This window comes from Tarenaya hassleriana, unplaced genomic scaffold (genome assembly GCF_000463585.1).
Source record: "Tarenaya hassleriana unplaced genomic scaffold, ASM46358v1 Cleome12, whole genome shotgun sequence".
In the NCBI taxonomy this organism is placed as follows: domain Eukaryota; kingdom Viridiplantae; phylum Streptophyta; class Magnoliopsida; order Brassicales; family Cleomaceae; genus Tarenaya; species Tarenaya hassleriana.
This window is the reverse complement of record NW_010962392.1, coordinates 1,015,528-1,030,507: the sequence shown is the minus strand read 5'-3', so window position 1 is coordinate 1,030,507 and position 14,980 is coordinate 1,015,528. Positions and strand designations below refer to the sequence as shown.

General features: G+C 32.1%; 4 protein-coding genes across 5 annotated transcripts in view; 1 reads left to right on the top strand and 3 right to left on the bottom strand.

Moving 5' to 3' along the window:
* Nucleotides 1-1,241: 1,241 nt before the first annotated feature.
* LOC104806344 lies at nucleotides 1,242-3,542 on the bottom strand. 2 transcript variants are annotated; one of them, XM_010531192.1, is made up of 2 exons: nucleotides 3,434-3,542; nucleotides 1,242-2,074 (listed from the first exon to the last, which is right to left on the bottom strand). In XM_010531192.1, exon 2 carries the CDS (start codon nucleotides 2,026-2,028, stop codon nucleotides 1,501-1,503), a length of 528 nt encoding a protein of 175 aa, XP_010529494.1. In that variant the 5' UTR covers nucleotides 2,029-2,074; nucleotides 3,434-3,542; the 3' UTR covers nucleotides 1,242-1,500. The 2 variants fall into 2 exon arrangements, with proteins under 2 accessions (XP_010529494.1, XP_010529495.1); XM_010531193.2 differs by having other exon boundaries at nucleotides 1,242-2,056.
* A 4,187-nt stretch (nucleotides 3,543-7,729) lies between these two features.
* LOC104806343 (protein ODORANT1-like) lies at nucleotides 7,730-9,584 on the top strand. The gene is made up of 2 exons (XM_010531191.1): nucleotides 7,730-8,139; nucleotides 8,751-9,584. Exons 1-2 carry the CDS (start codon nucleotides 7,877-7,879, stop codon nucleotides 9,322-9,324), a joined length of 837 nt encoding a protein of 278 aa, XP_010529493.1. The 5' UTR covers nucleotides 7,730-7,876; the 3' UTR covers nucleotides 9,325-9,584.
* Nucleotides 9,585-10,915: 1,331 nt separating this feature from the next.
* On the bottom strand, nucleotides 10,916-12,593 carry LOC104806342 (non-specific lipid-transfer protein-like protein At5g64080). The gene is made up of 3 exons (XM_010531190.1): nucleotides 12,245-12,593; nucleotides 11,694-11,735; nucleotides 10,916-11,172 (listed from the first exon to the last, which is right to left on the bottom strand). Exons 1-3 carry the CDS (start codon nucleotides 12,540-12,542, stop codon nucleotides 11,078-11,080), a joined length of 435 nt encoding a protein of 144 aa, XP_010529492.1. The 5' UTR covers nucleotides 12,543-12,593; the 3' UTR covers nucleotides 10,916-11,077.
* A 1,494-nt stretch (nucleotides 12,594-14,087) lies between these two features.
* Nucleotides 14,088-14,980, bottom strand: part of LOC104806341 (probable trehalose-phosphate phosphatase F) — a 4,037-nt gene continuing 3,144 nt past the window's right edge. Inside the window, exons 10-13 of the mRNA XM_010531189.2 lie at nucleotides 14,949-14,980; nucleotides 14,771-14,841; nucleotides 14,546-14,638; nucleotides 14,088-14,282 (exon numbers count right to left, since the gene is read on the bottom strand). Of these exons, the coding sequence (XP_010529491.1) occupies nucleotides 14,223-14,282; nucleotides 14,546-14,638; nucleotides 14,771-14,841; nucleotides 14,949-14,980 (256 nt within the window). The 3' untranslated portion in view covers nucleotides 14,088-14,222. The remainder of the gene's footprint in view (nucleotides 14,283-14,545; nucleotides 14,639-14,770; nucleotides 14,842-14,948) is intronic.

Below are 14,980 nucleotides of genomic sequence, written 5' to 3'. Positions count from 1 at the left end.
GGAAAGAGAGAATATTCCGATTAAGGTTAATAAGATCAAGTGGTGAAGATTATCGTTTGCGACGAAGATCCCGAAGACATCAAAAGTCGACGCCATTGTTAGCGTTGAAGCTTTTTTTGTTCTTTTTTTGGGGGTGTGGAAAAGAGATATTTATTGTCAAATAATGTGAAACTCTGGTCGGTCGAGGCCACATATTTTGATGTAATTTCTAGATTTTATATATTTTATTTATATGTCTGAAATTTGTATATGATTGGTAAAAGAAAAAATATTTTTTGCATGAAAAAAAGGTTAAATGTAACAAAAAATGAAATACAAAATGTTAAAAAGTTTTAACTAGTTTTACCAGAATGAGAAAAATTATTGTGTAGATTAAAATGATTAAAAAATTAGTGACTGGAAAATGAAATGCGAGGATTTAGAAGGGGGTTGCAATAGACCGTTTATTTCTTTTATGATAAATTATGGTGTTTTATGAATTTTTATGCATTTTCCATTTTAATGTATTCATTCTTGCGGCAGAAACAAATTATATAACCAATCCCATCTTTTGGACCACTAAGTTTTTTTTTATATTGAAAACTTATAATTAATCCAATCTTGTTTACAACTACGTTTTTTTAATTGAAAAATTCCCAATTTTATATTAATTGGAGCGCAGAGACTTGAGGAATAAAAATAGGGGAATCTTTCACTTTCGATATTATTATTTAATCAATAAATATTTACAACAGTGTCAACTTTCTAGAAAATGGGACTTTTGTGTAAACCTGTAGCTCCAAGCAGATAAGATTTGAGAGGATAACACTCATTCAAAGATTAAAAATCTAAAAAATTAAAACAAAAACAAAATTCCATAATATTAAAATTAAAAAAAAAAATCCACTCGTAAGATACCCACATATGTGATTTAGCAATCTATCTCACCTTCCCTCACAACAAAGAAGTCTCTCAAAAATACCAATACCAAGAACATGGTTTCAATTAGGGTGAACACTTCAGTTCGCTAATTCAGACCGAAATAGAATCCGATCGAACCGAACGTTCGGATTTAATTTGGTATATTTTATAAAACCAAATAAACTTTTTCCGAACCGAATCTAATTAAATTCCGAACAAAAATCCGAATTATCCACCAACGTGTGTAAATATTATGGTTTGATAATTATTTGGTATTCACATGACAATAACGATCCGAACCAATTCAACATTAATACCAAATCAAACCGTTTAACATTCGGTTCTAGTTTGATACAATTTTTATAAAACCGAAAATACCGTGAAAAGTTTGAATACGGAACCGTAAATCGAAACGTTCACCCTTAGCTTCATATCAGAGCAAGAAGGTTTGATCAACAATCTCACATGAGTCAGTCAATACTTACAGAGATTCAGCTTATTCCCTTTTCATGGCAGAGTAAAATGGAAACAGCATCCATCAGATCTCAATGCAAAAAAAAAAAAACATACCTCTTTGTTTTTGCCCTTTGGAAATTTCGTCTATTCCTGCAAAGAGCTCGCATGCTGCCTGACTCGACGAGCACAATCTGCAAAACTCCGAACCAATCCGTTGCATTTCAGAGGATCGTTGATATTCTCCTTGTAACATTTCATCCATGCATCGTTCTCGGAAGAACAGGGCATTGGCCTGGGCGAGGGAATCTTGAACTCCTTGTCCCTTAGATCCTTGGCTCTCTCTGTTACTTCATGACCCATGTCCTTTTCTTGTTTCTCCAGCTTCTCTAGAACTTTCTCGCTCTCTTTTAAGACGGATTTGATCGCTTCTAGCTCCGCATATGCTACCGCTTGAGGTGGTTGTTGCTGTATCGGGAGGAAAAATGGCGGCTGACCCGGAAATTCGGCCTTTGGCTTTGGTTTCTCTGAATCGTGGAGTGGTTTCTTGGTGCCGGTCTTGGGTTGTGGTGAAGCCTTAGGCTTGGCCTTCTTTTGTTTCCTCTTCTGTTTATCGGCGCCCTCCGATAGCCGACTGATCAGTCTTGAACTGATCTGAATCGAGAAATCTCCCATTCTATATAGATTCCCTTTACCAGCAAACCTACAAATGAAATCAACACTAAGAAACACATCGACCCAATTCAGAAAAACAACAAAATCTTGCTTTTGTAAAAAGGTTAAACAGCAAACACATTATATACTGTTTTCACCTAATCAGAGAACAAAGTTTATACATATAGTTTTGCTTAGACAACGCTTTTAATCTCACTTTACAAGTTATGAGGTCTTCAATAAAGTTTAAGAAACAAAAACCATAAGACAACAAACAGACTTAAAATGCTGGCATCAGTCAGTAAAAACAATCGGATCCGCTTCCTAACGGTAGGTATTTCACCATATGTTTATGCCTTGCCTTAGATGAGACAACCTTGTACACATCTTACACAACTCGCCTAAGGGGACTGAGATTATGAAACAACATGCCAAATTTATTTGGGATCGGCCATATGAATTCTTTGTTTCTAGTTCTACTCATTTCGATTTTAAGTTAGATCTTCCGAAATTTGCAATAATTTCAAGTCATTGCTAATAACTCGTTCCCAAATAAACCTAGGTCTAACCCTCCTTTTTCTCTTCCCTCTCATTCCTATGTTCTCCACTTTGCTAACCGGAACGTCCCTGAGGGACTAACGGTCTCTTGTACATATGATTGTATGAAGATTAAAAGAGTGATTTAAGAAAAGAACCTAGCCACTCTGGCTGAGTAATGGACCCCTCTGAAATCTCATTCAAACTACTCATACAAGTTCTCAGGGAACCGGAGGACTCAACAAAGAGACAGGCTTAACCCTCAGGGGATACCTTAGGCACTTAACTCAGTTAACTGTACTAAATAGTTCAAACAAATTCGCTTAATGTTACTTTAAGACTGAATTTTTTCAGATAATTACACACAAGCTAGATCCACTGAATTCCACTGGAAACTACATGGCTGATTCTGATGCAAGTTTTTACAGCCTAAACAAGCACAACAAGCATGAGGTTGTACTTGTAACCAGCATTGGGAACTACACGAACACTGTTAGAGGTTCTAAGCATAAACCCTGAAAAAGAAATTTATGAAGTTCTAAAACAATCTGGATTGATTTACTAACTAAAAGAATCTACAGATGTGTTATCGATCTCTTAAACGCGTTAGAAACAATAGCCAGAGAGAATGACGAAGAACCCATCATTGATCACATCGACCCGTACAGAATCAAAGGAGAATCCCTACACAATAACCAGATCAGATAAAATGGGCAAACAGATTCGGTGATTCCGAGAAATGGGTTTTAGATAGATTCCTCGGTAGACAATACACCACTAGAACCCTAAGATCTCTGACCAAGCACTAAAACCCCTCGGTTATATTCCAATTTTTTAGATAGAATAAACTTGGAGCAAAATCAAAATCACCATTGAAGAGAAGTATCACCTGGAAGGAGAAGAACATCAAGGATTTGACCGACGGCGGCGATTGGCGCAGGAGTTGAGGAGGACGTGAACGACGACGAAGGTCCTGAAATCGGAGATCAAACGGATTTCGGATTGCGCGAGAAAAAAAAGATAGCAGATTGGGCTTACTTGCATGAAATGAAACTATTATAAGCCCAAATATAAATTCAGAAAATTTTGGGCCGGGCCAATGATCAAGGAACAAGCCTAAGCCCATACCACTTAATAATTTCAAATTCCAACACGTGGGACAAAAAGAGACATCACATAAGTTATTGCCCCCTAATTATATTCTAAATGACGATTGCATTACTCGTAAGCAACGTAAGTAGGTGACTTAAGCATAGGATTAAATTAATTGGACTAATTAATACAATAAACAATAATTAAAAGTCTTAATAAACTTCTGATTAAGAAAAAGAAAGCTGTAGAATAAAAGTAGTGAGTGGGGTTTAGGGTTTAGGGGGTGAAATGTCACTTTTGATTTGTGCTAATTGGTGAGTTTAAGAGACATAATTATATTCTCATTATCAAACATTAAGTGGGCAATGTCCCCGATGGAACATTTAACTTTTTTTTATTGTCTTTAAAAAAAAAATCCAAACAATTGAAATGATAATTACTGTATTCAAATAATTAAAAATTTTATATCACATTTCATGAAAGCTCAACTTATTTATAAAATTATATATACAATAACAAGTCGTCATTGGCCAGAAGAATTTCAAATATTCTAGAATTCGAATTTTATGAACGACATCCGATTTAGGTTTTATTTAAGAAAGGGTTGTATGAAAATCGAGATTAGGACCGATTTTCGTTATTTGAGGGTTATATATTTGGAGGTTGAATGGATGAAATTTTTGGAATTTTTAGAGATAATTAAGATTTTATATATTTAGTTTTTCTAAAAACTTGAAAACTATTCTAGTGAAAAAAATTAAATAAAGACCAAAAACTTTGATTTTGGATTTACAAATATTTAAAAAAACAAAAAACAAAAAACTAAAAGTTAAAATCCAAAAACTAAAAACTAAAACAAAAAACCAAAATAAAAACTATCGTCTTTTGGTGTTATTCAAATAGATGTAAAAATAAACCATTATATCATTTTGTTTTTTTATAAATTTTTAATTAAAAAAATATTTTTAGATTTAGATTTAGATTCAAATATCGTGAATATTCTAAAATCTTGGTAAAGAATTCATATTTTGATTGCGAATAGAAGTCCTATTTCGAATATCACATAAATCTAAATATTATTTTTTTGGTATTCAAATGTCAAATATCCAAAATCCAAAATATTTGGATGTGAAATTTGGATAACTTCAAAAATTGTAGGATAATTAACTCCAAAATCTAGGATAATCGAAGCGAAGTGGATGTTCATATTCAACAGAAATCAAATCATTTTTTTAGAGATGTATATATTTATGAAATGAATTAAACAGTCGTAAAAAAGAAGTCAACGTCGGTAAGAAAACGTAATTAAAATACTTGGAAACCCCAAATCTAGTGGGTAATATATGTAAACATATAATATTAAGGGGTATAAATTGCAATTAAGTAACTTTCGCGGGAACAGAGGAGAAAATTGATACATCATCGCGTCTAGGCCATTGAATTTCACTTTTGACAATCGGAACAGAAAGTGGCATCTTTCTCGGTGTATTAATTTATTTTATGATTGTAAACAAATTTTTTACCCGAAGCATATTTTCGACGGATCTTTCAAATCATAAACAAAATAATTGTAATATATATATAACATGATTTTTAGGGGGGGCGTTTCGGAAATCGATTCGGTTTCAAGACGGGAATGCATCGGTTCGGTTTCAGTTTTGGTTCGATTATGGTTTTTATTAAAAAAAAATAGATAGATTTCTTTTAAAAAATTTCGGTTTTTCAAGATTTTTAAAAATTCGGTTCAGTTCGGTTCTAAAAAATTCAGTTTTCTAAAAATAATACCGTTCAATAATTTAGAACGGCTCGAATCGAAAAAACTACCGTATTTTTCGGTTCGGTTCGGTTCTGAAACTCCCACCCCTAATGATTTTAATAATTTCTATTAATCCATTCTGAAACTGAAATCAGTGTAGTAGAATCTAAAATCTATTTTTTTCCTAATGAAAAATACTGAATTTATGTCAAATGATTAAAATTCATTTAATTTCTCTTCCTTCAAAGTTTTTCAATCTTTTCTTTTTTGTTAACGTAGATCGACGGTAAAGAGAGGATAAGATGGATATCAAATTTGAGAAGAAATTGGATGAATTCTAATTTTAGAAAGAAAAAAAAATCAGAAAAGTAACTATAAATGGGAAGAATAGACTATATCTTTTATTTCTGTCATTTTATTGTTGTTAGACCGAATTTACGTAATTCCCATCGATGATTTTTTTTTTCATTTCTTCTATAAAAATGATAGATAATATAGTCTTATAACATCCACAAAAATATATATTAATTCTGAAAAACTAATTGATTAAAATAGACGGATAGTATATATTACTATATACACAAAATTAAACCCTTAAACTATATATACTAATAATCATATGAATATTAATACATGTTTATAACTGTAAAACCATAATAATAGAGTAATAATATTAGTGTACTTTCCTCTTTTGTACTCTGTAATTAGTGGGAAAAGAATTAATCATCACAACCATTAGCATGTGAGAGCAGTAAAAATTAATTGCTTTCTATGTTTTTTTGGTAAAGTTTTTTTTTTGTAAAGAATTGCTTTCTATGTCGAATTAAAAATTCCATTAGTCTTCATGACCTAACAAAATCGAAGACGCATTTTCTGTTAGATTCTCTTCAGTTTCTTAGAAATCAAAGCTCGAAACCCAAATTACAAGTCACCAATACGTCCGAATTTTAATTGGAACAATCTAGAACGTATACATATATATATATATACATGCATGTGTACGTACGTGGCGTATAACTGTTCGTCGGCATATGTTTATCCGTATGAGCTATTTCCAACAAATATGCACGTTAAAGATGGTAAGAGATCGCTTGTGGTATTCGTGGATAAATTCCGACAACCTCGTTTCCTTTGACGATGTGAATCATCGTCACTCACTTTCGTAAATTTCTTTACCCATTTAACATTCCAAACTATGGGTCACCATTATGGGATTATTTATTTTTCTTTAAATTACACACTTAAGCATTTAAATCTTTGAATTATACGCAAGATTTAAACGGGTTTCTTCAATTATTACATTTGAGAGAAAGAGATATATAATAATGTCATATATCATATAGGTTTTTAGTAGAGTTTATAGAAGCGACGTGCGTTAAAGAAATGTCATATATCAATTGTGTTGTAGAAAAAAAATCACGAGAAGCATATATAATGTTTATTTGTTTATAATATATTTTTTGTGTACATTCACACACAAACATGTCACATTAGTTCCAAAGTCATTTTCACCAACCAATGTTGTCTCTTTTTTAAAGTTTTCTCCATTATTCCAATGTTTTTTGTGAATATATCAGACATATTCGATCGGTACTTGTATTCTTAATCGTAATCAATTGCTCAAGTTTAAACTCCATATCTAATCTATGACATACATATACACGTATAATATGGATATATATATATAATATTGTATTGTCTGTATATATTACCATAAATATATTTATATCTTAAGTTACCAAAATTTGAAAAATAATTAACAAATTTGAAATCTGTATGTTGGGCATCGTAAAGAATTTCTCACGTTTGATTCCAATCTAATCTAATTATTGACAAACATAACTATAATATACGTATTTCTTGTCTGTATATATGACCAGAAATTCATTTTATACCTCATATAACGCCTACCTTACATTATATTCTATCAAAGTAATTAATATAATAAATTTTTATGGGATTTGTGTAGAAACTATCCGTAATACATATTAAAGATTAACAATGTATAATATAGTAATCGGTTATGTCTAAAAGGCATAACTTCGAGATAACATTTAACAATATCATGAATCATGATATGTATGTATAATGGTAATTGGTTTTCTCCAATGCATTTGCCGGGCTTTATTGCTAGTTTAGGCTTTGTTTGGATGTGAGGGTTCTCATGTTTTCTTGAAGATTAGTAGAATCAAATATCACATATATACCCTCATCACACACACATATATATATATATATATGCGTGTATATATATATGTATATATATATGCGTGGCATGGCATTATTATTATATTCCGAAAAAGGTTGAGTGGTGGAAGATGGTGTGAGAAAGTGGTGTGGGTGTGGTTGTATATATAGGTGGGTGAGGTTTGGTGCTTGGGCTCATGACATGTAACTCGCAAGTTGGTAAGATTTTTGTTTTTTTACTCCAAGAGAAAATTAGGGTTTCTCTCTCTCTCTCTCTCTCTCTCTCTCTCTATCTGTATGGGGAGGCAGCCGTGTTGCGACAAGCTGGGGGTGAAGAAGGGGCCTTGGACGGCGGAGGAGGACAAGAAGCTGATAAGCTTCATGGTAAGGAGCGGGCAATGCTGCTGGAGGGCGGTGCCGAAGCTCGCCGGGCTCCGCCGCTGCGGGAAGAGCTGCCGTCTCCGGTGGACTAACTACCTCCGTCCCGATCTCAAGAGAGGCCTCCTCTCCGATTCCGAGGAACAGCTCGTCATCGACCTCCATTCCCATCTCGGCAACAGGTATATATATATATACTGTATATATATATCAGCTATAATAATACCCCCCTCTCTCTCTCTCTCTATATATATATATATATATTTGTATTCATTAGATTTTGGAATATTTCTGGATTTCGAAAAGAGTGAAGAATGATGGTTTCTTGAAGATCTGCTGTCAGTATGATATATGAATTGGCACCGTACGGGAGATAATTATATCTATTGCGGTAATTAAACATGCCCTAATCAAATTTAAAAGCTATATATTATTAAACTAGATTATATATACAGATAACACATATATATATATATATATATAAAATATGTATTAGATGGGTATCGTGAATCATGAAAAGGATGCATGAGCATGAGATGAAATCAATCCAAACCGATTTCAAAGCCTCCTGTTTTCAGAGGTTTACTTGTGAGTTTACTTCTCTCTCTGAAATAAACTTGCAGACAAAGCAACGTCCCCTCTTGTCAATTTCTTGCGTTACTTTCCCAAGTTTCTGAGATTTCGACATCTCTACCAACACCTAACATCATTATCTTTTTATACATACATTATATATATATATATATATATATATTTATACATCGTTAAAAAAAAAATTTTATTTGTTCATTAGGTGGTCCAAGATTGCTTCAAGATTGCCCGGAAGGACGGATAACGAGATAAAGAACCACTGGAACACCCATATCAAGAAGAAACTTCTCAAGATGGGAATCGATCCGATGACCCATCAACCTCTAAACAAAGAACCTAACGATCATAAAAACATCGAAAATTCCGACAAAATTTCGCCGAAAACCGACGAAAATCGCTCGGAACCGAAGACGAGTGACACCAAGAGCATAGAGACCGATATCTCGACGGCGAACAGCAGCATCGATCAAAACAGTTCGACGGACGATTCTCGACCATTCGGTTCCATTAACGACGATGAAGATCTGTTTAATAGCCTGTGGAGCGATGAACCCTTTTCGTTTGATACAATATCGTGGAGCAATAACGGCGGCGGAGGAGGAAACAGTGTCGCCGCCGCCGGCGGAGATTTTCCGGCGTGGACGCCGGAGGAAATGAACGGAGACCACGACCGGATGTTTTTGGATTATTGCCAAGATTTCGGGGTTCAAGATTTTGGATTCGGATGCTTCCATGAGATTGGACTGAGTTCCATAGAGATGAATGGCAAGCTTTAGCAATCTGCATACATATGACACATACGCATATACATATACATGTGTATATAAATTTATACGTATATATATATATATATGTAGATATATCATGATAGTGACATTAAAACTATGCAAGAAGATCATGTAAAGCATCAATTGTGCGCCATGGTTTTCGATATCACTTTTTTAGGTATGGTGTTTCACATGTAATCTTTTTATTTTTTTTTTTTGAATTTTCTTTTTGTTTGTATATATTAATATTAATAATGTTATATGTTTTATTTTATTGTATGATTTGACCGTCATATGGTACACCTCAAAATCCAAGAGGTTGATTTATACACAACCCAAGTTAATATATATGTTATTTAGAATCATGAAATAGAAGCTTTTTCTTGTAAATATCAAGTTATATATATTTAGAATTAATATGAAAAAAATACAATCTAGCTATTTATGTACACTTTGGTCTGTTTGTGTATATAAAACGTCACTTGTTATTTTTTTACAAAATAATTTACACGATATAAAACGTTAGAGGAGATATCACGGTTCATTAACCATTTTTATTTATAATAGGTCTATTGAAGCTTGAAAAATGGAAAACCAATTAAACAAATCCATGGAAAATTAAACATATATGGAAGTGCATATACAAAAATCGTTATTTCCCCACCGCAAATATATATATATATATATACTTCCATATATATATATATATATAATTCTGTCATTTCAAAGATGTTAATCATTTCATAAAGACACAATTAAGACAAGACAGAAGAAGAAAATTGGTCGATTATGATTTTTTTTTTTTGTGTGGGGGATACATACATATGATATCCCACGTAAGTATGAAGTCATTGCTGCCACTTGGAACATGATTGCTCGACTGTAAGCAACGTTCTTATTTTGGGGAAAGATTCACTTTGAAGTTGATCCATATATGCCATTAATTAATCCATATAAACTTAAATAAAAACTAATGTTTTTAATAAAACCAAATTAATATTTTTTTTCTTATTTTCCTAACTTATTACAACGATACCAACACTCATCGAATAAGTTTGGGAAATTCTTCTAAGACGAAACACACCCTAGAACATTCAGAATCATCACAACATTTTTAATTTTCAGATTTCATTTTAAAATAATATCAATAAATTTAAAAAATACTTTTCCTTTGACAGAACTGAACCTTAATTAGACCTAATATTATAATCTCAGGTTTTGTGTTTATTCTTAAGCATGTTATTATTTTATTTGTCGGTTCAGGAAACCCGGTTACCAAAAAAAAAACATAAAAAAATACAAATCCTTTTAATTTTATTTATCTTATGGAAGAACAAATGTGAGTAGCGTATTTAACCGACAAGAGTGTTTCAGTTTCAACATGTAAAATACGGTGTTGACGGTCCATGTGTCATCACGGTAAATATGCTTAAACTTTAGGTAACATATATGTAGAAGTTATAATAAATAAATGTCAGTAAAAAGGTAAAAGCAAAAGTCATATGAATCTCAACACCCAACAGCCATTAAATTTTAAAAGGGAAATATGTTTATTCATGAATTGGAAAAAAAAAACAATAAACATAAGAAATATCCCGATTACAGATGCACGACAGCGGCAATAATAAAATCGCATAAATTTATACATTGTGAATTTTTTTTTTTAAAAAAAAGCGATACAATAACAAAGCACGATACACCAATTTCTCACATATAAATCTTGTTAATAACGATTTAAAAGATGTTTTATTAAGATTATTTCTTAATAAAACATCATGGTAATTGAGATTAAGAATAATCCGAACAATCCAGTTCCCGTCATCTTTGCTGCGGCACCCTTCTGACCCTTGGGTGATCCTACGCACATTAAACCGTATATTTTAATATATATATATATATATTCAGAAAAAATGTTAGGTGCGATAGATCAATTGATTGTTATATTTAATTAGTTCTTAGATTATATTTTAATTTATATTTTTCGTAACCAATATTAATATGGATTTCAATGGCTAAAATAATTGTTTTTTAATGAGGTTTTGGAATCTATAACAGTTTATGAATTTTAAATTATATATTTTGAGAATTGAGTTTATAGAATTGATATGTTTCCAAAAAGAGATAATTTTTTTGTATTTAATACATATTTAAAATGATATATTTCCAAATATGATATATTTTTTGTATACTTTTATACAAATTTATAGTCTATTTTTGAAAATTAGATGTGAATTCACGTTCCATTTAGATGTTTAGTACAATTTTATGATTTGTTTGAATACATAATATAAAACTGTTACAGTTGAGAGTTTTCTATTTATTTCTGACACCAAATATCACATTCTACAAAATAGTTTCAAATAACAATAGTTTCTTACCCGCTTGTGGTGCTAGGGCTTGGGGCGGTGGAGCGTGTGAAGCTGCACATAACCAAAACAATGTCATGAAAATTATTATAAGATTTGACAAATCTTAAGCATACATATGAATATATATCAAATAAATTTATTTCATCATTTGTCTCTAATGATGTTTCAGAGTGAGATTGCTCCATTGATATCTGCAAATAACATCTTTAGGGCATGTGACATATAAAAAGAAAAGAAATGGTCATGGATTTGGCATAAGAATATTGGAAAAACCAAATCGAATTTAGTATAAAAACCAAACGATTATAGTTTTTCTAAAACAAACATAGTCAAATCTGAATACAACCAAACCGAATCCAAATATAACTGAATCAACATTCGAAATTAATGGTCATCCGACAATAATGAGAATATAAAAAATATTGAAAAGATTATGTAATACTAAAATTTACCAAAAACTAATACAAAAATATATATGAACATGTAATCAAACTCTATGTTAAAAAACTTATAATCCCCAATAAAACACTATAAAAAAAAAGGTTATAATACAAACGTACCGGAGCAAATGTTGGCATCGACCGGAAGGTTGCATTTCTTAGGGATAGAAAGGGCGACTTCGGGATTAGGAACGGAGGAGAAGAGGTGACAGAGGCACGGAAGCTCAGTCTTTATGGCCATGGCCAAGGCCGAGCAACATTTCTCGTTAGGGTTTTCTCCTTGCACGGCCGAGGCACAGACCGAAAGATCACTGACGGAGCAATTCGGACTGCCGGGGGATGGCGCCTGAGCCGAAACGGCCGTGGCCGCCACCAACCATGCGGCCAGGAGAAGGATTCTGGTTGTGGTTTGAGCCATTGCCGGAAAAAAAATGTTTTTTTGTTGTTGGTAAAGATGGTTTTAGGATTTGGAGGCTTGTGTTTGGCTTCTCGGTATTTATATATTATAATTACATTGTACTAACAATGACGCACGTAGGCTTTGATCAAGTTTTTTTGGGGGGCACATCCACTGCGCAATATTGTAACTCTTATACTAAAGTTTTGTCCCTAAGATATTAATTATGGTCATTATAAGGCAAATACCATGGAGCGACCATATAATTAAAGTTATAAAATGACATCCCCATTTATATTTCGGAAGTAGAAAGAACAAGAAAAATAATAACCCGTGTAAAGATACAGATTATTTGGAGTGAGAACAGGGCGTTTAAATTATTTATATATTTTTATTAAAATAAAATGTATTTGCTCCGTCTTAATTAGCTGTGGATAGAGAAACGTGAGAACGGGATATGGAATAAAATGTCAAAGATATTCGTCCACCTTATAATTTTTTTTAGTGGTTTTAATATTATTAGTGACAGATAACCACGAAAGTTTACGTCTTGTCCTATGCAAACTATATAATATATATATATATATATAAACCGGCGAATCTTTGGTGAAAAATATATTTCACCGAATCAACTGAGGCAACAGACAAGAGGTGCAGACGTGAGCTCACATATATGCACTCGCTAAACGTGACTCAACTCCATTGGTTTTATAGTTTCTTTCTCATTGTAATAAAATGAAAATGTATTTCGAAAGATGATTGACTGTATAACATTGGATTTTGACGAAATAATCAAACCCGATATTTATTTTCATCGGATCATAATATATATTAAATATAAATAAAAATTTAACACATCAATTTGTAAAAATACATGTGTATAAACAGCATACCATGATATGATATTAGAACCAAAATACTCATATAATCTTGGTGATACATATATATATATATATATATAATCTTAACGATCATTGCTATCGCAAACAAATCAGAAAGAGATATTATCATAATTTAATAAATGTTGTACACACACAAAGATGCGAAATAATCCGATAAAATGTAAACTATTTTGAAATCATTTAAAAAATCACATACAAATAACCAGATTCCATTCCATTATTGATTTCAAAATTAATAGATATCGTTCCTCGCATTGTATTAAATGGATCACACTCTATCGGGCTTGGGCTTAAGTTTATGGTCTTATGGTGCCTACTTGATGTGGAAGTGGTCTCAGGCCTAACGATTGGATTGGGCCTAAAGTATAATTTTGGTTGGAGTTTTCAACTTTTTCACGCGAATCTGTATAAACTTGGAAAATCAAATAATCCATATACACTCCAAAACTATGAAAAAACCTTTTTTTTTAAAAAAAAAACTAAATGTTCCATATGATGTGACTTTTTTTTTCTTCTAAATTTCCACTTTATTTTTTTTTATGGATAGGTTATTAGGAGAAATCTTTGATAGAGTTTAGAAGTTTCTGATATCTAATTGTTTAAAAACTAATAATAATCCTAATCATATATATATACATATGTGTGTGTGTGTGTGTGGTTCAAGGAACAAATAAATAAATATAATAAAAATCAATGGGCTGGGAAAAATGAGAGTTTATATAAATTAAACCATGTGATAAACTAAAGAGGACCAAAGGAAAAAACTTCAATTCCTTCAAATACTTCCACCATCCATCCATCATAAGGTGGATTTTTCCATCTTAGCCCATTTCACCAATGCCTTCAGAAACTTCTTCACCTGCAAACCACATATATTAATCCAATCTACATACATACATACATACATACATACATACATACATACATACATACATACATACATACATACATACATACATACATACATACATACATACATACATACATACATACATACATACATACATACATACATACATACATACATACATACATACATACATACATACATACATACATACATACATACATACATACATACATACATACATATACATACATTAGCATAGCATAATTAAGTACCTCGGAAGGGTCTCTGAGGGAGTAGGATGCGTAGCTTTCTTTGGGTGCGGTTGACACTAATATCCCAAATCCACGGCTTCCCTCTCTCAACACCTATATATATATATATATATAATATTTAATTGTTCGTTTCAGCCGTTAATTTCGGTTGGAGAAAAGAAACATAAAAAGAGTTTTGAGTTACATGAACTACTACAGCTACTGACTGGCATTTATTATTATTACCTTGAAAGCGTCTTCGTCGGTCTTGTCGTCTCCAATGTAAATGGGGAGCACATCATCACTGTTACTCAGTCCTGAAAAGGGTTTTAAAGAAAAAACCGGTTCTTGGTCTTTTTAACATTTGTGTTTCACTTTCACAGAGACAAAGAGAATTGAAATGACGAGAGGCTGTCTATGTTACCGAGAGACTCGAGCAGAAACTCGACCGCTCTT

Bases quoted from the DNA above. Each gene is read 5' to 3' on its own strand.
- LOC104806344 (XM_010531192.1), bottom strand. From the start codon at position 2,028: ATGGGAGATTTCTCGATTCAGATCAGTTCAAGACTGATCAGTCGGCTA.
- LOC104806343 (XM_010531191.1), top strand. From the start codon at position 7,877: ATGGGGAGGCAGCCGTGTTGCGACAAGCTGGGGGTGAAGAAGGGGCCT. The intron at 8,140-8,750 runs GTATATATATAT...TTTGTTCATTAG, and splicing joins CATTCCCATCTCGGCAACAG to GTGGTCCAAGATTGCTTCAA.
- LOC104806342 (XM_010531190.1), bottom strand. From the start codon at position 12,542: ATGGCTCAAACCACAACCAGAATCCTTCTCCTGGCCGCATGGTTGGTG. The intron at 11,736-12,244 runs GTACGTTTGTAT...GGTTATGTGCAG, and splicing joins CGATGCCAACATTTGCTCCG to CTTCACACGCTCCACCGCCC. The intron at 11,173-11,693 runs GTAAGAAACTAT...TAATGTGCGTAG, and splicing joins AGCCCTAGCACCACAAGCGG to GATCACCCAAGGGTCAGAAG.